The sequence below is a fragment of the Geospiza fortis genome, unplaced genomic scaffold (genome assembly GCF_000277835.1).
Source record: "Geospiza fortis unplaced genomic scaffold, GeoFor_1.0 scaffold468, whole genome shotgun sequence".
Taxonomy (NCBI): Eukaryota; Metazoa; Chordata; class Aves; order Passeriformes; family Thraupidae; genus Geospiza; species Geospiza fortis.
In genome coordinates, this window is record NW_005054502.1 from 81,530 (window position 1) to 104,066 (window position 22,537).

Here is a 22,537-nt window from a genome sequence, read left to right on the forward strand (position 1 = left end):
CATCTGTAATTGAGCTCAATGCAGTTTTGGGTACTCCTCATGGAAATGGAGGCCAAGGGGGGGGCTAAGTAAATCTCCTCAGAGAATTATTAACCTTTTTCAATATTAAACAAAGCTCTTTATATTGGTAGTTTAATTAGCATGCTTGATTATGGGGCAATAGTGCCTAGACCTGGTTAACATACAGTTCCAGAAACATATGCTATGACAGTTTTTGATGCCATATGATTAAAAAACCACTCCCTGGTGAGGACCAGGAAAAGACAGGCTCCCAATTACAGCAAACCTCAGCAATGAGGACACAAACCCCATGGACTCACACTTGCAGGGTAGAAAAGTGAGCTGTTTTCATTAAGTAACTTATTTTCACAGCTGTTACATTATTTTTAAATAGTTTTAATGCCACTATGCATATTAATTTCTTATTGCCTTCCCACGAGCTTACTACATTCATTATAATTATCACTTGCTAGAGCTGAGTCTCACATATGTTTGATGCTATTTCCCTCTTCTGTTTGCTCTGCTCTAAATGTGTTTTCCTCTTCCAAATCATCCCCAACATCATGTCTTCTGGTCATGTGGATTATACTCCCGATCATTCCAGCTTGCAGGGGGAAGAGGTGAGGGGAAAGAGGGCAGCTCTCATTTTTCCAGCATAGGTTTTACTCCTCACATGGCAGAGGATGTCAGTCAAGCCTATTCTGAGCCAGAGGTTTGATCACATTGGAGAATTTCACCTCCATTTAAGCTACACAAATACCTGACAATTGGGCATTGAGGTAATTGCCCTGTGATTTCATGTGATCAATTAGGAGAGAGGACTTGGAACTCCCAAAAAACTCAGGCAGAACCCCTTCCTTTTCTCACAGCCTGGCTCACACTGCTCAAGGAAAACATTGCTAAGGAAGGGACTGTGGGACTGCATGTTCAGCACCTGCTGAATATTCACTGTCTGCTCTTTATGGGACAGAGGCATGAGCACAGTGTCACCCACTTACTGCTGTAGTGAACACTTTCTCTTTGGAATAGAGGGCCTCCAAAGACTGCCAGTGCTGCAAAACCCTGCCCTCAAAACCAACATCAGAAAGAAAAGGATTAGGAGGGTGAATTAAGGAAAAGAAACTCTCAAAACCAGCTACTTTCCTCTCCCAATCTTCTAGCCTTGTGCAAGGATGATTGCAACTTCCCTACTCAGTTGTGGAAAATGCCAATCACTTGTTTTTAAAATTTTAGAAGTTTAATATTAATAAAATGGTTATAAAAATGATAATACAATTAGAGTAATCATAATTTGGACAATTTGAATTAGGACAATATGAGACAATAAAAACAAAGAGTTACGGATGTCCAGGTACTTTTTTCTGGGGAACATTAGCCCGAAAAAGGACCCAGGTTAACAGAGGATTAACCCTTAAAAGCAACAGCCTGTTGCATATTCATACACCTCATACATGACGCATAAATTCCATTCAAACACAGGATTCTGTCTGGGCAGTGTCAGCTTCTTCCTCTGAATCTTAACAGCACCTTCATGGCTGAGCGAGGCAGGAAGAAGTTCATTTCTTCTGATAAGAGGGCAATAAATTCTCTTTCTTTGAAAGATTCAGGTGTCCTGTGGCTGCTATCTCGCTGCAAGTCCTTTCTTTAAAAAAGTATCCTACATAGCATAGTTTCTGTTTTAACATTATGTTATAACCTAAAACTATATTTAACACACTACTTAAGAAAATTAACACAGCATAACTTTCTAACACAACACATACAATGTTCATTATTAATATTTGCAAAAAGCCAATCATAAAATACGCATTTTTCACATCAGTCATGCGAAGAAAGGTTCCTCTCACCTCATACTCCTCCTTGAAGCCGTAGCCCTGTCCCCTCTTCATCTGGGTGATGTGCTGCAGCAGGTCTGCCACGCGGATGGCGGGCTGGAACTGCCCCCGGGGGTAGGACATCTCCACGGGCTCGCAGCTGCGGTACGGGTGGGTCTGGATGGTCAGCGTGGGCTGGGCCAGCTCCCCGTGGCTGCTGTCTGTGGGGGAGACAGGGGGCAGAACAAGCTCTCAGCTACCTGATTTTCCCAGTTTCATCCTCTCTCTGTTTATCTAACACCACCCCGCAGGCTGGTGTGGGCAAAAGGAAGTAAAGAAATGAATAGAAAACACAGGTTTATCTAAAATGCCAAGAAGGACTAAATCACGCTTGAATATTTTTTTTGTGTCATGCAGACAAACCCAAAAAGACAGGGAGAGAGTGAACAACTAGTCAGGCTAACAAGGATAAGGCACATCAAGGGTGAGCTCTCCACAGCAACTCCAACAGAGCTACTGTCTTCCCAAACCTGCAAAGAACATGCCTCAGAGATACACAGAGATGAGCAAGAGATCCAGGCAAGATTTGGGGTGTACAGCATGAGATAACTGAGAGGGACCCCCGTGAACAGCAAGCAAATGATTAGCCTTTCAAATAAGTCAGGATGCTCAGGCAAAGTCAACTGTTCTGCTAGTTCAGGCCTAAAATTTTGTATGTCAATGACAAAGATGTAATATCGCCAGGAAAAAAAAAATAAACCAGCATAAAAATATAGTTATCTTGTGTGCAGAAATTTAAATTTCAGATATGTAAACTTAATAGAAAACCGGGACATTTTGAAAGAAGTGGATTTAAAGAAATTTATCACTATGCAGATGGAATTGCAACTTCATATCCCCAGCAAAATGTATGTACAACAAAATATTCCCAGTGAACTAAGAGAAAAGAAATAATAACTTCAATAACCAAACAATTGACTGTAACAATCTTTAACAACAGGAACTCAGACTAAATGAAAAATTCAATGACTTATCTAGCAGAGCTGTCCAAATTTAAGTAGTTGGCCAAATATAGCACTGTTTTTTCCTAGGACTGCAGGGATCTGAGATGCTCAGCTCCTTTCACACATAAAACCTGCATCAATTCTTTCAGGCCTTACCCAAACCAAGGTATTAGCAAACAGAAAATGCACCTCCTTCAGATTGTTCACAAAAGCCCCTTGAGCTTCCACACACAGGGTTTGTTTCTTACAGCAAGTTCACTGACAAAGTGCTGAAGCACCACCCCTTGAGAGCAACACTGCAGCCATGTATTTAAAGGGATAAAGAATAAATAAATCAAATTGCAATTTCAGGGTGATTTCTGTGAGGCAGAAATAATCTTGGAATGCTCTTGTAAACATTGCTCTGCTTGAGAAACCACTGTGGTGTTTGGGCAGGGGCTGCCCATGTCCCTCCTGCAAAGGTGGGCAGGAGCAGAGAGCTGAGGGCATCCCACTGTGTCCTCAGCACAGACATGACAAATAGCAATTCAGCTGGTCTATTATTAGATTAGGGCAAGATGTGAAAGCAGGGATATGCTCTGTTTGGTAGCTGCAGGACTGTGAGGAGATAGGAATGGCAGCAGTGGACGCTGCTGCAGGGCAAGCTCATCAGCAGTGGGACATGAACACGGCTGGGGGGTGAATTATCAGAGATGCTGAACACAGCCTGCTCCTGTGAAATAAATTAGCACAGTGATCATCTGCTTTGAAGATTAAATTCCTGAATTTCAGGATTTCTGAGTCCCAGGTTCTCATAAACACAGTCACATTCCCAGGACACTCAGATTTACAGAACTATGGCTCAAGCGAAGCAACCCTCAAACACAAAATGTGAATAAATTTGGGATTTAAGGAAGAGTAACATCCAAAGCATTTGTATAATCATCCCTAATGCTCTGACTAATGACAGTGTGAGAACTCTGAACAGAGGGAATTTCAAGGCTTATTAATTCCCCTAGTTGGATTCGCTTTCCCAGTGCATCTTTGCTCCCCTATTCCCTATTAACCTCCTGTAATGAAAAGGAGAAGATTTTTATCGCGGACCATTTCCGACAGACGTACTATGCTTAATTTTCCATCATTAGGTTTAATACAAACCCAATTTCACAATTGGCTTCTCCGAGGAACCTGCAAGTAATGCCACATTTTTATCAGCCCCAATTAAAAAACATTATGAGATCCCAATTCAAGAGGGAGCCTTAAAACTAATGTGTGGTTCTGGTGCTAATTCGGGCAGGGCACACACAGAGCACAGGCGACTTGTAAAATGGAGCTCAGATCAGCCAGCTGCTTTGCAGGCAATTACTAATTTCTCTCTTCATCAGTTCCTTTAATTCTGGTGTACTTGGCTCTCTTCTCAGAGTAATGTGTCACAGGGAGAGGTGAGAGCCAGGAAAGTGGTGGCTCATTCTTTCCAGATAACTTCCCTTAAGGTAGGCACTCATGATATGGAGGTGGGACTAGAAGAAGGTGCTCAGCAGCAAAGAGGGGTCTGTCTCTGGCCTTTGAGTCCAGAGTGACAGCTGGTCTCTTTGGTCAATGAGACAAAAATTGGTGCAAATCCCTCTGATTGTAGGAACAGCTCTTGTGGCACAGAAGCTCAGAACGGTTTGGGCTTGGAAGGCACCATCTCATTTCAATATCCCAGGTTGCTCCAAGCCCCGTCCAGCCTGGCCTTGGGCACTTCCAGGGATCCAGGGGCAGCCACAGCTTCTTTGGGCACCCTGTGCCAGGGCCTCAGCACCCTCAGAGGGAGGAATGCAAAGTGTGGTCTGTGGCAGCACCAGCACTGTTTGCGTGCCTCACACAGTCAGGTGATTCTGCTTGAAGAAAAGCATCACACAATGTGGGTCACCCCCCTCTCCCCACTGGGACACACAGCTGAGGCTGTTGAGGCCATCACCTCCTCCAGTCCTCTGTGACAAACACATCATGCATGGCACCTGAGCTACCTGCAAAAAAATCCCAACCCCAACAACAGCAGCAGCAGCAGCTCTGGACTCTCAGTTACTCCCACCAGCATTTTATCTAGGCCAAGCAAAATGTAGAGGGGCTTTTCTGGGCACAAATTGCTGTGTGTGAGCTGAGCTTAACACTTCCATGTTCTGCTAATAAAGGCTGATGCAGGTTACACGTTGTTCCCTCTCCATCTAATCACCCCAGAGTGTGGAGCTAAGCGCGGTAATGAGGCGCTCCGCGAGGCCGGCACCTCTCAGGATGTGTTTGCAGCAATTCTGTGAACAATTCAAAATGCAGGTGGGAGGGGAGGTGGCAGCAGACTAATCTCTCACTAGGACAGTCAACCAAAAGAGTCTTTGGAGGGCTGGCAAGCAGGCTTTGCTTTTCCTTCTGGGTGCAGCTATAAAGCACATCTCATTCCTTTTGGCACCATTATTACTGGGAAAGACAACAAAGATTCCAGCAAAGTCAGGCTGCTGCTTTAATTGTTGCACTAAAGGCAAATTAAAGAAGTTAAAGTAATTTTCCACAGTCCCTTTCTCTGTTTGCTTCTCACAAACATTTCCCCAGTCCCCTGCAAATGAGAATGACTTTGCAGGACAAATTGGCCAAGACTTTGCACTAAATTTTTGGCAGTGCCTATAAAGCACGTGTGCCTTTGGTGAGTTTTCAGTGAGAAAAGCAAAACATAAAAATAGGTTTGTTTTGTTTTTTGGTTTTTTTTTTAATGGGAAAGTTGCAGGAAATAATTCACTCTAATACTCAGAAACTACTAAATATGGAGGATCATGCACCAGGTGTTTTTTAAAATTATATTTCATATGCACATTTATCCTAGTCATATGTCCTTGTGCATTTGATAGGAACACACCCCACCACATTTCACTGCATTCCAAAGATGGAATACCATTCCAAGAAATAATTCAAATTAAAATATTTCAGGAGGTGATGATTCCATTCTGACCCCCAAAATTGTGGCAATGGTTAATTACCCTTGCTGACTAAACATTTCTTAATCGCAATTTGATTTTGCTTAGCTTCGATTGCAGGCACTGAATCTTATTATACCTTCTGTTACATTAAAGAGTCCTCTGAGCATTTGTAATCCTGACCCATGCAGGCACTGATCAAATCACTTCTTCAGCCTCTCTTTGATAAAGTAAATCAATTGAGAGCTTCTGAAGTCTCATTAGGGCAGGCTGCTCAGGGCTCCGGTTCCTTCCTAGAACAATCTCCAATCTTCCACAGTTCTATTTGTGCAGCTGTAAATAAGGCAGGTATTCTGCATGTGGCTGGGAACATGCTGTTGATGACAGGATAATAATATCAGCAGTTTGTGACAGCAAAGGGCGTTGCCAGCTTGTTTGTTAACCCTTTTCAGTGCCACTCTTACTCCACATATAACGTGTCCTTTGCCAACTCAAATGTTTTGATTCTGGAAGCTGGCATTTTCATAATCCCCCATCCCTGGCAGTGTCCAAGGCCAGGTTGGATGGGCCTTGGAGCAGCCTGGTCTAGTGGTAAATGTCCCTGCCCATGGCAGAGGGTGGAAGGAAATGAGCTTTAAAGTTCCTTCCAACCCAAACCATTCTGTGATCAGCTTGAGAGTTCAATTAACACCTTGGAGACAGTAAATTAGTGATTCCCTGTCTCTTACAGCTTGGCTGATTGGGAAACTCTTCAGGTATCTCAGCTCATGTGTTTAGTGTGAAACTGCAAATGTAAGCAAATGTAACAATGCTGACCTCACATATTCTCAAATTCTCCCTGCCTATGAAATGGTGTTTTTTGTGAATGTCTTTGCTGGGCAAATAATCATGAACTTGCTGAAATCAACCCTGAGGTCTTATTGTGCCAAGAAGTAACAGAGTCCAGCACACAGAGAGGAGCTGGAGCAGAGGTCACTTCAGTGAAATCTTCCCCCATCTGATGAGCAGCCCTGACAGTGAGTTATTATTGCTTGCCTGCTGCTGCACCACCTTGTGTTCTGTACTTTTGTGCTTCTCAGACAAGTAAAATAAATATGTTTGCCTCCAGAGAAAAACTGATGAACTTCTCCATAAATGTCACAGATAAGAAGAAGAGCAGCTGAGAAATTAGATTGCCAGTCTGGAAGTGGCTCTGTATGATCAGAGCCCTGTGCAACATCCCAGTAAGGCTGCTGGGAGGGGTCCTGCTCACCCAGAGCACCTTTAGGGATTAAAGCTTTAGATGATTTTATAGCGATCATTTGTTTTGTAAACACAGTTAGACTGAGAAATGGATATCTGGGCACAGAGTATGATGTTGTCTCCTGACCAGAAAACTCAGCCATGCCTCTCACAACTAAAAGCAAAGCTGCACTCTTGTGTCGTCTTCTACACTGCAGAAGCTTCTCTCAAAACTTTTGCTTTAAGGTCCACAAATTCTTCCTGTGACTAAAATGACAGGGCTATCATATCTGCTTATATTTTTTATTCTCTCAGCCTTGGCAAGTGATAAGATGCGATACGACACCCTTTGCACAAAATAAATTATGCTTTGAGTGGTGTTTGTGATGGATTTAATTACACACAGAGCCAGTCTCTCCACACTAGAGCAAAGGCTGTCAATTCTTTGACATCTTCTGAGGGTGACTAGAGCATGGCTAATACCTCTTCCCTCTACACCAGGGATATGGTGCAAGATGAAAAATAATTTGCTTTTTTGTGTGTGTCAAGGCTTTATTATATGATAAATACCCAGCTCTAATATTCTATCTACAATACCAACAGTGGTATGGCAAACTGAAGGCAAAACACCATTTATCTAATGATATCAACTGAGCTCTGAAAAGGCACATTCCTTAACAAAGCCTTCTGACAGCAGGCTTGACAGAGCACAGAGGGTGCACTTTTCATTTCAAAGACATGAAGAAGCCACACATCCATAATTTTTTTTTAAAGTAAGTATTTTTTATCTAGATTTTAGAACTTTGTAAGAATTGCTTGGTTAACACCAAGCATAAGAGTATTCTAGTCTTATAAGAGCATTCTAATAAGAATATTAAAGTATTCAAATATTATAAGTGTATTCTAGCATAAGAGTATTGTGATCTTATAAAAACTACTACACACATTTTCTTCATCAGGTAACATAGAAGAAAATCCTGTTAAAGGTGCAAAGATGATGTTTTGGTGAGGTGGGCAATGATTTGGGATTATTTGGTAGAAATGTAACTGTGAAGCTCTTTGGATGTGTGGACTTCACCAAGCCAAATCTCTCTTTGCCTCCTTGGTGAAAACAGGCTGCCAGACCAACCCACTTTCCACAGACATTCAGTTACATCTGGAAAGCATCTGTAAACTTCAAAACAGCACATGAAACTACAAGCCACTAAAGACTGGAAGAGAGGGGTTTCCAGTTCTGCAGGCAGGAAGAAATGTAAGAGAAATTCAGCTCAAGGCCCAGCCTGCAAAGGTCTGAACCTTTGGTGCTCACTCTGCTCCTGACAAACCCCAGCACAGAGAAATGCTGGGAAAACCTCTCCCACAGCTCCTTATTAGAGGCTGACTTGGCCTGGAAGGCTTCTGATGCAACTGAGCAGGTCAAGCCATTGAATTTTTGTGCACCCATTGCATAAAAATCACTCATCCCACAGTAAAAATTCAATGACAGAGGCACCTGCTAAAGCAGCAATACTGGCTTCTTAACATCTTTGAGTTATTCAAGCTAGGCTGGGGGTGTACACACAGCAGACTGATTGGGGTGGGCAAAAAAAGCTACAGAAGTCTAAAATCCATGGAAAATTTCTATGTCTTTCTAAGCACAGCCAGTTTTTTGTCTGTGACTTTGTGTCAGAGAGCTCTCTCTGCTTGTTCTGCCCATCTGCAGGCACTAAAATCCCTGTCCTGTCTGGAGGGTGGTGACTCTTGTGAGGATCCTCATGAGCAGCTGGAATGAGAACAAGGCTCAGCGTCCTTTCCTGCTGCCAGGAGATGCCAAAGGAAGGACATGCTGGTTCCCCTGCAGAGATCCCCCGATGAGATCTCCTGAACATCTTCAAGAGCTATTGGACATGAATCTTTTCCCCAGAAATAATCCCTAAAGTTGTGCTACCTCATCTTCAAGTGAAAATCTACCTCATGTATTTTTTAGTGTTAGATGTTCCCTTCTCTAGTGAAGATGTTTGAGCAAAACATTTAAAATCCAGAGTTGTCCACAAGTGGAAGAGAAAATGACTTCACTAAAAACATGCATTAATAAAAAAGTATTAACCAGGAATTGGGATAGAGGCAAATCCCACATCTCCTGTATCTTACATGTCACAGCCAAGCCTAGGGAGCCATGCAATACTGCAAATATAGAACATTTATTAGCAGAAAGCATAATAGATGGGAACAAACAGTACTGAATTGCAGCTACAGATATTGGTAGTGGTATGACTAATCCCTTTTCAAGATATGTTTTTCTTCCCTGGGAATTAATATTAATAAACATCAAAAATTAAACTTCTTTTGCTCGTACAGCAACATCTAACATCTGATGGATTTGTCTGAGAAACCAGAATGCCAAGGTTATAATTTGTCTGCAAGTCACAAGATAGAAATTTCTCCAATGTAAGGGGCTGTTTCACAGGCTGTTAAATTCAGGTGGAACTGGGACAGTGACCAGTCTGTGTAATTCATGTCTTTAAAGTGCTCTGTACTTAACTTCCCATGTGTAAAACAGGGATATCAACCCTTACACAGATATAGTGCTTAGTAGAAATTTGAAATATTTTTGAATATATAAGCACAAGGCTGGTTAGATTCCTATTTCCTCTTTTTCATCTATAAAATTTGCAGTTTTAAAAGTTTTAGGGGCTTTTGCTGTGGCAGAAGAAGCACAGAAGGAACCTGTTCATTGCTCCTTGAGCTTCAGAGCACCAAAAGTGCAGTTCACACCTTAATTCCATCAGGGCAGAGGGGGGAAAACAGCTCCCCCAAAGAATGGCCAGGCTTTCCCAGATGCCAGACTGAGAGAGTTTGATATCTTCCATCAAACTGCAGGTCAGAACCTTATTTCTAAAGTGCAGCCAAAAGAGAAACCTGCCCTTATGCTTTTCTGTTGATAACATTGAGCCTCTGGGAAATGAGAGGAAACCTTCTGGGAAATGGACACCTTTCCTTCCCCAACCCAGTGAGAGCACTTTGGCAGGCAGCAGGATGGATGTGTGTCTTGTGGCAGCTCCTCCAAGCCTCTGTGCCAAGGAACAGCCACTGGTTGTCATTTCTTCCTGCTCTAACTGTGGCCCTTCCCCACGTTCTGAGTGATGTTTGAAGCAGTCATGGTAGATTACTCTGTCTGGAAGGAACATTTATTGTGGATAATCCAAAAGGATAAATCCCGCTGGCTAGATTCTGATCAGCCACACATCATCTTTCTGCTCCATAGAGAAAGAATTCATAAATCAGAGAATCAGAGAGGTTTGGGTGAGAAGAGAACTCAAAGACCATCCAGTACCACCCCTTACCAGAGGCAGGGACACCTTCCACTGTCCCAGGTGCTCCCAGCCCTGTCCAGCCTGGCCTTGGGCACTGCCAGGGATCCAGGGGCAGCCACAGCTGCTCTGGGCACCCTGTGCCAGAGCCTCAGCACCCTCACAGGACAGAATTCCTTTCTGATATCTTATAGAGCCACAGAACTGCCTCTGCCTCTCAGGACCTTTGTTATCCTCTCAAATCCATACCTGACTGCCTGAAAGATTTAGCATTTAACTCTCAGCATACACAGAATCAGGTGGAGCCACTTCCCAAAACCCAGCCAGGAATTTTTCTAAATAACCTTTATCCATGCAACTTCACCAAAAACTGCAGGCTCCCACCTGCTGCACACGTGCAAATCCTCACTTAAATGTGCAACCCTTGAGGCAGGTCCAGCTGAGCCTCACACACAGCGCAGGAAGGTGGTTTTAAAAGGAAACAGGATAATTCAGAGTAGATACAAAGAAGAAAATTTCTATTAAAAGGGTGGTGAGGCACCAGCACAGGTTGCCCAGAGGGTGGAAGATGCCTCATGCCTGGAAAACTTCCAGGTCAGATTGCATGGGGCTCTGAGCAATCTGGTCTGTAGGAAAGTGCTCCTGCCCATGGCCTAGAGAGCTTTTAAAGATCCATTCCAACCCAAACCATTCTGTGGTTCTGTGTCAGCTGCACAGGCACAAGCAGCTGCAGGAGTCAGAACTAAGCCTAAGGCAAGGCAGCGAGTGGGAAAGGGGCCCAGAACCCCAAATCTCATGGACATAGAGGAACAACGTATGTCACCGTGGTATTTACTGAAAAATCCCTTCACCAGGATTTCTCTTCCTGGGAAGATGAGAAGCCTCAGCTTCTCCATGTTCTGCTGCTCTGCTGTGTGGTCTGAAGATTGTTTATCCAAACATGTGAATTGTTTTTAATTAATGACCAATCAAGGTCCGGCTGTGTTGGACTCTCTGAGTCAGTCACGAGCTTTTATTATTCATTCTTGTTAAGCCTTCTGATGTCTCCTTTCTCTTTCTTTAGTATAGTTTTAGTATAGCATAATATAATGTAATGTAATGTAATGTAATGTAATGTAATGTAATGTAATGTAATATAATATAATATAATATAATATAATATAATATAATATAATATAATATAATATAATATAATATAATATAATATAATATAATATAATATATAATAATCAGCCTCCTGAGAACATGGAGTCAAATTCTCATCTCTCACCTCGTCCTGGGGATCTCACAAACACCACAAACGTATACTTGAAAAAATGACTAAACCTTAATTTTTGAATTTTTCTTTCCTTTGAAAGCAATTAACAGCAATAACAAAACATGAATGAAACCAAAGTTATCTGATGAAAGCACGAGCACAGGATTAATTCTGATTTTGGAAGCCAAACACTCCAGAGTGTTATTTTCATGCCACAGAGAGTGCGTTTGCTCTCCAGCTCAGCCCAGCCCACCATACCTGTCCTCTTACCTAACAGCGTGGTCGATGGGACGGTGTCTGATGAAACTTTGAGATGGAATTCCGTTCACCCACACGACAGGGATTCAATGGAAATCAACAGAGGATCAACAGGAAAAGAAAAGTTACAGAAAATGAAAACAAGGTTAGCTGTGTCTCACACTCAGAAGCCTCGGTCTGTTACAGGTTATATTGGGTAACGTACAAAAGCAAAGAAAATTTAGGAATGAAAGAAAAGTCTGGCACTAGTACCTGAGTAGTAGGAATTCAACATAGATTTGCTCTGAAGGGTTTTGCTTTGGACAGAAAATGAACAAGGAGAGGGTGATGCTAGGTAGGAAAGACATAAGGAAAAGACTTTAGACATATATTAAGAGAGAGAAAGAGAACAGGGAGAATGTTCCTCAAAGAACACAGTAATATGGGATATATAAGGCTTATCAAAATGAATTATATTTTTCATTTCAACATGCATATTACATTTATTACATTGTCATCATGATGGATTTTCTTTAATATAAGCACTCCAGACCCCAAATATAGGATTATAGTTACTGTAAATCAATGTGTTCCTAAATAGGATACACACAGGGCTACATTCATAGGTCTATATTCTAAATGGTCTTTTTTTTTTTTTTTCTAACCAAAGGAGCAAACTTAGGATTTTGTCTCTAAGAGGAAATTCCTCAAAAATTACCCCTAAAATACAAACTACAGAGAATCAGTATTGACAGTAAAATAAACCTACTCAAACACAATGTACCACAAAAAATACACAGGCGGGGTAGCAATTTTTTGGTTAAAACATTACAACATTACAAAGGACTTGTTCTTCACCCCAGGACTGTTCATAGCAAATCCTATAATCCCTTCCCCTGTGAGCTGAGTTCTGTCAGCAGGACAAGCATCCTTGTCTTCTCCCATTACATCATTAACTTTCTCTGGACAAGAATCCACAAATTTCCATATTAATCAAATATTTTTTGAAAGGAGGAAGGGCTCAACATCTTCGTGGTAGATTCTTGTCTTGATAGTAAATTTATGAGGCTGGTTTACACCTACAGCAGCAAACATGCACATTCTTATGGTAATCCATCACTTTTGAAGGCATGTTCTTTTGTTATCACTCTGCATTCACTCTCAGAGTTACAGGCATTTATATATCTCCTCCTCAGAATGTTGGGAAACAAGCTAATACAAATCTCAGTACATCAGAGAGATGACAACAGATAGCAAAGGAAAAACTATTCCATAGCCCAACAGAAGTAGATAAAACTCAGTGTACATCAAAGTAATTTCAGAACCAATTTTTTTGTAGCTATGGAGCAAACATTGCTTTAAAATTTCAAGTTATTCTGTGGGGACACCCAAAGAAGTCACTGGTCTAGGGAGGTCCATAAAGTTAGAATTACCTCCTGAGCAGTTTATAATCATCCAGCTCATGAACTCACTCTCATTCTGCATTCTCACACCTTATTTTCAGACCTACATGACTTGGAAATACATTGAAACAATCCAATTCCTCACACTTCGGTCTGCTGGAGCTCTGCCCCAGCTGCCTCAACTCACAAAGTTCCTCTGCTCGGGGGCCTCTTGCACTTTGCCAGCCTAAATCAGACCCTTCTCTCACCACACTTAGGACATGGCTGTGGTTCAGATAACATCAAATAAGATCAGCTGGTTTGCCCAATGTCACAGGGCAAGGCCACACTCAGGGCTTGGGGCAGGGCTCAAGTGTTTCTGGAATTTGGGAGTATGAAAGAACTCATAGGACCATGCTGCCTTTCCAGAGCTGCTGAGGATGAATTTCCAGATAAACACCTCATGTCAGTGAGTTTGATTAAAGATGTCACCAACTGAGGTTTATGACATGAATTGTGTTTGTGACATGGGGCTGTGACTTTTAAATTCAGATTAAAAAACAGGGGAAAAAACCTAAACAAACCCAAAGAAAACCAAGAAAAAACCCAAGCTAAAATTAAAACAAATGAAAAACCAAACCAAAAAACCAAACCAAAACAAATATCCCCCAAAACCCACCAACACAAAAGAGAAGTTTCTTAAAACTTTGGAGAACTTGTTTCTGAAATGAGTCAAGTTGTATAATGAGATGTATACACAGGGCTGCTTTCTAACTAGCATTTCTCACAGGCACTTGGGTCTGTAATCAAAGGAAACACGTCCAGAGAGGATTTCACATCAGGGTAGAGATTAAGACTTCATTAAAAATTCTCTTTGTGCTCCCTGGAGTGGCACGTGAAGCCACACAGATCCCTCCAGTCAAGCAGAGTGGTGAAGGCTCCTTCCTATTCTGAAAATTATTCTTTAATTTTTATAATATTTCCTAAACTAGCAAACCCCACAAGAATCCCATGGAAGCCAGTAAAAGGGCTTCTTTTATGCCTTTGATAAAATGCGGGTTTGTCTTTTATTTTTAAATTACTTTAAGAATCTTTTTACTAAAGGAAGCAATCTCATGTCCACGACCCTACAAATCCTTAGACAGCATTTAGCAGGTCACCTAATTAATTATGAATGAAAGTTATGCATGGGGCAGGAGTAAGAACTTCATCTTGCTGTGCTTGTCTTTTGTGAATACCTTTACATCTCACTGATCATAAAATCATGGAGGATTGTGGAAAGGTGTGAATTTTGATGTTTCTTGGTACAAATGGATCCCTTAAACCCTGAGTGCCACTTGCCTACACCTCCCTCTCTTGTTCTTGTTCTTGTAAGTGAAATCACACGAGCTTGGTAACTTATGGTAGTGGTTCCTCCTGCAGAACTCAGTTCCAGAATGCTCTGCCTGAAGCATTAAAGCCCCTCCTTCATCTGTGTCCCTCCTGCAGGGTGTCTGCAGAGCTGTCTCCCCCCAAAATGGGATGTCACACGGGTAAAGCACACCTTATTAATCAGTCCCCAGCAAAACTGGCTGCATTTTAATGGGTTAAATCCTCAGAATCCAACAGCTCCTGCCAGAATCCCTGCAAGGATGTCAGGATGGCTCTGCTGGGACAGGGAATTCTCCTGGACAAGGCTTGGTCCATGGCAGTTCCTTTGTGCAGAGCACATCAGTGCATCCCTGCTGAGCTGATCCACTGCTGTCCCTCCCATCTCTGCCACACTGCCCATGATTTCTGCGTGGTCACAAACCCCTGCACACCTTTCTGGTCAGTGCAGACACTGGGGGGCAAATTTAGGTCCACTTTGTTTCCCATTTCCCATCTTGTTCCACAATAACCCTGCCCTGAGCCAGTGTCTACAGGTGACTGTGCTGCTTCCCAACATTCCTGCACTCCAGGGAGCTGCTCAGCCACTGCCAGGGCCATCACCTGCCTTTCACGGAGCTGGGATATATTGATGTCTTAAAAAAACCACAAGATATTTGAGAAAATGACCAACTGTGATTGTTCATAATCCCCAGGTAAAAGCAGACAAGCTGGAACAGCCACAGACCAATCTATGTTTCACCAAACACCTCCTCTGGTTCTGTGGAGTGTCAGAGGCTGAGTCCAAAAAATCTCTTTTTATTCCAACACCTGTATGTATCAGTGAGAATCCTGCCAGGATAACAACTAACACTGCAGAATGGAAAGAGGGATGAGGGGCTTTGCTTCAGGCCAGGGAAGATAAATGCTCAATTCTCTTCCTCTTTTCGCCAAGACCTGAGGTCTTGATGCCTCAACAGAAAACAAGGGGCTGATAAGAAGGAGGGCAGCTGTTCATTTTTTATCTCCCTCATGGTGCAGAGCATCAGGCAGCACCCTTGAAAAGTGGGATTTTTAAATCTAACTGATTTAGAAAATAGTCCTGTATGGTGGCAGGGCAGGGAAACAGGGTAAGCAACAGCAGGAGGATGGACAGGACTCACCCAGGAGCAGAGCAGGGGCCAACTGGAGAGAGCATGGGAAAAGAAAAGCTTCTGTAGGCACTCACTGAGTTTGTTCTGTCTGAAAAGTTATCAGAATTACTGTGACAGAAAGTAAAAGCTGGAGGCAAGGACACAAGCCCTGCAAGGACATTGTATTCTGCAGGTAAAGTCGCCTGCAAGTCATTCAATAACTGAGGGATCCTACTTAGCAAATTGTCTTGTTCTGTTTGATTGCTTTTGTGAGCTGGCAAGGTGATCCTGGCATTGAAAACACTTTGCTTCTCTTGGTGGGCTCTTCCTCCAAAACGAGAAGGGCATTTCCTCACCCCTGCTGCAGCCAGCTCAGGGCAGGACAGAGAGGGTGACTGCCCATCATGGGGTGCTGTAAATGCTATTTACTGTTGGCAGGCAAAAAAACAATTTAAGAATGAATCTGACTGCTGCTTAAGACTGTTGATTTCAACAGCTCTGGTGGATAAACCCTGTAAAACTCTATTAGTTAGCAGGAAGGTTAAGAAATAATCCTATTATGTTATTCCAAAGTAGGCCTGTATAGAGCCCACAAGTATTAAACTCCATTAAGGCAATTTATTTTATTTTTCTTTTCAAGGAATTCTTTTACTCATAAAATTCCTGTATCAGCATGTGCACACTACTGCACAGAACTTACCTCCAACACCTCAGCATCCTGGACTTGGCAGTAAAAAATTTGGAGAAATCATGAAGGTTTATTGATAATTCTTTCTCATAGATATAAAGAGGAAAAAAAAATAAAAAGAATCCACCCATGACTGACTCGGGTTATAGGGGAGGGCAGTGATAAAATCTGCAGAGATGTCAGACAAGTAAAGATCTAAGTGATTAAAAAAATTGAAAACTTGGAGTGCTGTTTCTTTACAAAATTTGATACATCATATTATCTACAGTTGCCATTTCAAGCAAATGACTCAGCTGTTTTAATTAGTCTGTCAAAATAATAAGGGGGCGGGGGGGAAGATGAGGTCACATTTCAAGCTTGTCTCTTTTCTAATTTTCTGGTTGGAAAAAGAATCCCCAAACTTTCAGAAGCCCAGATCCTGAGGGAAGTGTTGAACACTTTATTTTCCCCACACACTCCAGCCAAGATGCCTCTGCTGTTTGGGGGATGGCTGATACAACACTGCCTGCTGCTCCCCTGGCCTTCAGAGATATGAACCCCACAGAACTCTTGCTGCCTCCTTAGGATAGAGCTACTCAGCACCTGAGAAAATTAGATCTTGACTGAAGTCAATTTAATATCAGAGAAAAGTGTTCCCTGCCAGCCTTGGCGGTCCCAGGCACCTATTTATCCATCTCACAGGTGTGCTACACAAAGTGGCAGTAGCAGCACATGCAGATGGAATTTGACATGACCTGCAGAGAGGGAAAGGAAGAATTCACTCAACCTGTCCCACTCAGGTTCAGATTACAAGGGGAGGTTTCAATGATAAACCACATTTTCTAGCATGAGCACTTCCATTTTAGTAATTGGGGAAAAAAACCCTTCACTAAAGATGCTTAATAAAGACAAGAGTTTTAGCACACACTTGAGTTTCAGAGCTGTCCCTTGTCCAAACTAACAGGCTGAGTGTCAAAAGAAGGAGTGACATGCCCATAGTGTCTAAGTTTAAATTTATTTAATATGAAAAAAGTTTACAAATCCACCATGCAATCCACCATGCACTCAACCTGGAGCTAGTAAGGCTAAAGTAGGACTTGGTGCTGCTTTACCCACAAAACTGTTTTAGCTACAGAAGTCTGAGTGGTTTACAAATGTTAACTAAGATCAGTTTTACTGAACCCATGTGAAGAATAAAGCAAGGACACAGACAAAGGAAAAAATGCTGTCTTTCCATTCCAGTTCTCTAGCCAGGAGACCAGGCCTTCTTTCATAACAATTTCATACAGAAAATGTTATTCCATCCCACAAATCAACTAAGGGATTTGACTCTTCTACTCACAAAGGAAAAGTATTTCTAAACAACAAATAAACATGTGCCTCTTATTCTGATGCAGTTATTAGAACAAGCTTTATAAATTATTCTCAGTAGATTTGGACCCAGAGGAATGTTCTCCACCTGTCTGACAATGAAACCAGAGGCAGTATCAGAGACATTCCAGATTTCTATGGAGCTTTTGCAAAGATCTCTATCACTGCCATTCCTAACTCCTCCACATTGTGCCCAAAGGAATAGGTCCTTTTAAGAACCCAGAGCTCTCCAAGGGGGTCATATCCATTGCAAGCAAGTTAAACTTACTGAATCCATTAACATCTTGGCAGCTGGAAGAAAAAGCTTCTTCATTGTGAACAGCACTGAGTTTGGTGGAGGTCTTGTCAGAAGTAGCCACAGGACCCATCTCCCTCTGCGTGCTGGTCTGAGTCTCCTTCTGCTTCTTGGCTAGCTTCCTTTGGGTGGTTTGGAGAGGGGAGAAAGCAAGGTCAGTTTGCCCTCGTTACAAGCAAAGCAATGGCAAAATATTTTGACAAAATTACCCCACTTGGTCAGACATGCAAGGCATGTGACAAACCGCACGCCAGGAGACCCCGCGGGTTTTTAACGCAACTTCTGGGGCACGAGGAATATCGTGATACCAGCCTGGAGCTCTCCCTCCCCGTCACTCATCTGGCACAAACCTGCATCACCCCAGCAGTGGGAGTGCTACCTCAGCCTTGGAGAGGGTGCAATAGGTCCAAACCCTGGAGCAGGTGCCTTGGAGAGGGTGGAACAGGCCAGCCCGCAGAGCGGGTGCTGCGCGCTCCAGGAGGAGGAGCACAGGGCTCGGGATGGGAGCACTGCTCGCTCCAGGGGACCAGGACATCTGCATCCATGCCATGGGATGCTCCTTGAGGGAGTGTGAGACCTGGCTCTGTGCCACCTGAGAGCTGGAGCAGAGTTCTGTCCTGTCCCCAAGCACAGCAGTGAGGGCAGCAGCCTCCTGACACAGCCTGGAACTGCTCAGGGATCCCCAGCCAGGGAAGGGTGGGGCACGCTGAAGGTTGAATTTGTTTTAGCAATGTCCAAATATGGCCCTGTCCCTGGAAAATGGGGCTTTGCTTGTTTTGAGGAGACAGCAAAAACTTTGTCAAAAGCAGTATGCCTGCTCTGAAAACACTAACAAAGCCAGGAACATAAGAGGCTCCTCTTTTGCAAACACAGAGCATAATAAAATGGAGAGAAGCAGGAAAAGTGAGCTGCTAAGCTTCCACTGACATTTGACTGCCCTGTGCTTCATTCGTATCAGACAGCAAAACCCTTTAAAAATGAATGTGTGACATTCTACAATCCACACCTTGAAAAAATATCACACAAATCCCTAGCACCAGCAAAGAACTTTGCTTACACCACTTCCCTAGATAAGAAAATAAAATAAAAGGGAGAAAAACAGATTACTGTAAGAAGGAGCTTTAGTTTTCTTTCTCTTCTCCAAGTCAAAGAAGAACAAAAAAATCCTAACAACTAAATCATTTTGCAAAGAGGTTTTTCTTCTCTAAAACAACATGCTTATGGTAAGTGCTACCCATCTTTCAAACTTAATTAGATTCCAAGAAAAAAAAAGGTACTCCTTCCAACATAGTCTAACACGCTCTATTTATGCCCAGAACATGTCACAGTGGCATTTACAGGCAAGTTCAAGCACACAGCTGAGCCCCAGCCTTCAGGAGATGGGCAGCTTGGCCACTTATACTTGTTTGGAAAGAAGGGTCAAAGAGAGCTAAATCCTTTGCCTATGTCTGTGGGAAAAGCCTGTTTTAAAGAAAGATAATCCAGATCAGGAGAGCACAGATTTATGGGAAAAAACTTGGATGTTTGCTGCAAACTTTTGAACAAACACATGTATCTCATCTGCTCAGCCAGTTGGGGTTCAGCCATTTACAACTGGTGGTTCCAGTCCAAGCCCAGAGCTGTTCAAATTGGGTCCATCATCCCAGGGGGCTCACTCAGATCCCCCCAAAACCCCGTGGTGTATCCACTTGTGCAGATGAAGATGCAAAGAGGGGAGCAGTCCTTGAGTGATGAAGCAAAAAGCTGGTGTTTAATGATGTTAAAAGCTTTGCTTCCAGTGTTCAGCAGCGTTGACACAGCCAGATTTAGGAGCTGTGAGCTGCAGACATAGGAGGCCCTGCTTTTTTCTGCTGTGGTACCTGGGGTAACTAAAATAGCCTTGAAGTGTTTTAACCCTGCCGTGTGGATCGTTTAATCCTGATGGTTTGCTAATCGTGCATGCCTGTGTGAATTCCTTGGCAACGAGAATTAAAATCACGCAGTGGGAAACACTAATCCAAAATGCAGAAGTCCTTAATAACAAGCACTCTGGACTGCTGGGGTGAGCCACTACAGACCATGACTCCAATGGTTGAAAATGGTGAGTCAAAAGGGGCGACTTCCTCATTAAGTTAAAATTAAATTATTTGTGGCAATAATTATCTGTAAGTCCCCATTGCCTGGTATCTTTTCAGAAATGCCAACAGGCTACAAAGAGCAGGAATTGGCAAACTTGTTTTGTCTTTGAGTGAATGAGCAACAACATTTCTGCATGTCCTAGGCAGGAAAAAAATAACCCCAAACCCAAACCCCTTAGTCCCCAAAGGCCTGCTTACAAAAGCCCTATGCAAAGGAGTTCTACCTGGTCCTGTAGAAGACAGAGAGGCCCCTAAAACATTGGCTTGAATGCCTAAAAAGAAAAGGTGACATGAGTTTAAAATTCTCAATCTACCTCGCACACACAACCCAGGTCTGCATCTGAAAATGCCACAATTTTCTTTCCACAGCGCCTTATCAGTTTCCACCTTTCTCCCTCTCTGTTCCAAGAATGCAAAAATTCTTCATCTAAATTTAGAGGGAAAAGGAAGACAGATCTCTTTTGAGGATTTCAGAGCTAAGCTTGCCAGACACATCAAGGGGCTCTCAGTTTCTAAACGTGCCTTTTCTGCTGCCGTTCTGTGTCTGGAGAGAGTGGCAGCACAGGACTAAGCCTATTTGGTCCTTACCATCATTATAATTCATAGAAAAGATTAGAAAATCAAATGACTAGCACTTTCCAGAACGTTAGGGATGTGACTTAAAACCCACAGCTAGGTAGAGGTTTATTTCCCAGCACGTCAAAAAGCCTTTTTGGAAATGGAAAAGCATTTATCTAGAAATGCTGTTCCCAAAAATAGGGCGCTCCAAGAGATCTCTGTGAATCACTGACAAGCCACGCTGGTGACATGGCTCCTGCTGTCCCCACTGCCCTGCACAGAGCCACTGCAACACCCCAACAAAGCTGCTCTGGGAGCATCAGTGTCAGTCATGGGCTGGCTGCGTGCCCAGAGTGTCCCCAGCACAGCTGACACCCCTCATGGAGCAGACACTTCCCCACTCATGCAATATGCAGCTGAAAAGGGGAGGAAATAAAGGACCAGGCAGATATTGGGAGGAAGAGTCTGATACAATCGACACAGAATGTCAGGATGTGAACAAAAATGATCTTAATGCTGGTTTACATCCAAGGGTAAGGGAAATGTGGCAAGAAGGAAGCAGGAGTCCATGGGTGGAATTTACCAGGTTGCTCTTTTCAGTTTGGAAATGAAAAGATGATGTTTGCAAGCACCACACACACAGAGGAGGGATGAGACAGAAAGATGCTCAAAGCTGAGTGAAAAAATGAAACCAGCTGTATAATCAGGCAGTTGATGCTGACCCCACTAAAGCAAGGAGAAAAGCCATTGGCAGTGAACACAAGTGTGCATTGAGAGGAAAAAAAGAGATGGAGATTTGATTTGGTTACTTATTGAAACTTCTACTCGTATCAGAGACTAGACATAAAATCTGAAGCACTGTATTAAAATTGTGGGAGTTCTACTTAAACAGTCAAGGAATACAAACTTGGTATCAAGCACAAACCATTTACTGCCACGGGCATTAATCAGGAAGCTCCAGCAATATTTTCTGTTAGAACTATCTGGAGGATCAGATTCCTGTTTCATGGAGGTTTGGATGACTGTCAGGGATTATTTTTTAAAAGCAGCTTCAAACTCTTCTCTAACTTTTTCTATCAATTCTACATGCACAAACATTAAATCCGTAACTGCCACTCCTGGAGAACTCTCGTGCATGTACGTTGACAGATTTAATTTTGGATGTTTCCAAGGATGGATTTTGTACACTGTGGTGTAGATTTGCATGCACAGGTAATTTAGACATTAGGTATAGATTATGTAAGTTAAACGTGAAATTTCCTCCTACAGACACAAATTGCATATTTCTGTCATTTTCAATAAGCAATTTGAGAAAATAAAAAAAAATAATTCCTTTTAGAGAATTGTGCATAGCAAACTCCTAGGAGTACACCTGTAATTTGTGATGGAATCTGCCCCAATTCAAGGCAGGCAGTGATGAGCCATGCAAATCCCAGGGAGCACTGGTGAAACAGCAGATCTATTGGAAAGGATCTGCATGCCCTAAGCCTGTGGTAGATGACAAATCCAATTTGGAAGAATGGTTTTATGCTGTTTTAAAAGTAAGGGCATGGCACTGTAACTGTTCATCACTAACTGGGTGATCCTGTTGCTCTGACTGAGGATTGGAGAGGGCTCTGCTGCCAACACTGCTCCTCAAATCAGACATGTGCCACAGGGGCTCACACAAAGGACACGAAAGGTAAAGCTGGAAACATGATCTACAAGCAAAGGCCAAAGGAAATGTGGACCTTTAATCTAGAGAAGAGGAAATCAGATAGGGCTGATAGGTTTTCAGACATGAAAAGACAGCAGAGGGGAGTTGTTCTCATGTCACAGACACGTTTTATGAAAAATCCTTTCCTTAGGATTTTTCCTCCTGAGAAGCTGAGAGGCCTCAGGAACAAAATGTAAACAATGGTTATCTGCTGCTGTGG

General features: G+C 42.7%; 1 protein-coding gene across 1 annotated transcript in view; it reads right to left on the reverse strand.

Moving 5' to 3' along the window:
- Positions 1-22,537, reverse strand: part of PTPRT (protein tyrosine phosphatase receptor type T) — a 345,910-nt gene that overhangs the window by 41,879 nt on the left and 281,494 nt on the right. Inside the window, exons 16-19 of the mRNA XM_031063401.1 lie at positions 20,288-20,335; positions 17,920-18,068; positions 11,785-11,820; positions 1,848-2,035 (exon numbers count right to left, since the gene is read on the reverse strand). Coding sequence (XP_030919261.1) covers positions 1,848-2,035; positions 11,785-11,820; positions 17,920-18,068; positions 20,288-20,335 — 421 coding nt within the window. The remainder of the gene's footprint in view (positions 1-1,847; positions 2,036-11,784; positions 11,821-17,919; positions 18,069-20,287; positions 20,336-22,537) is intronic.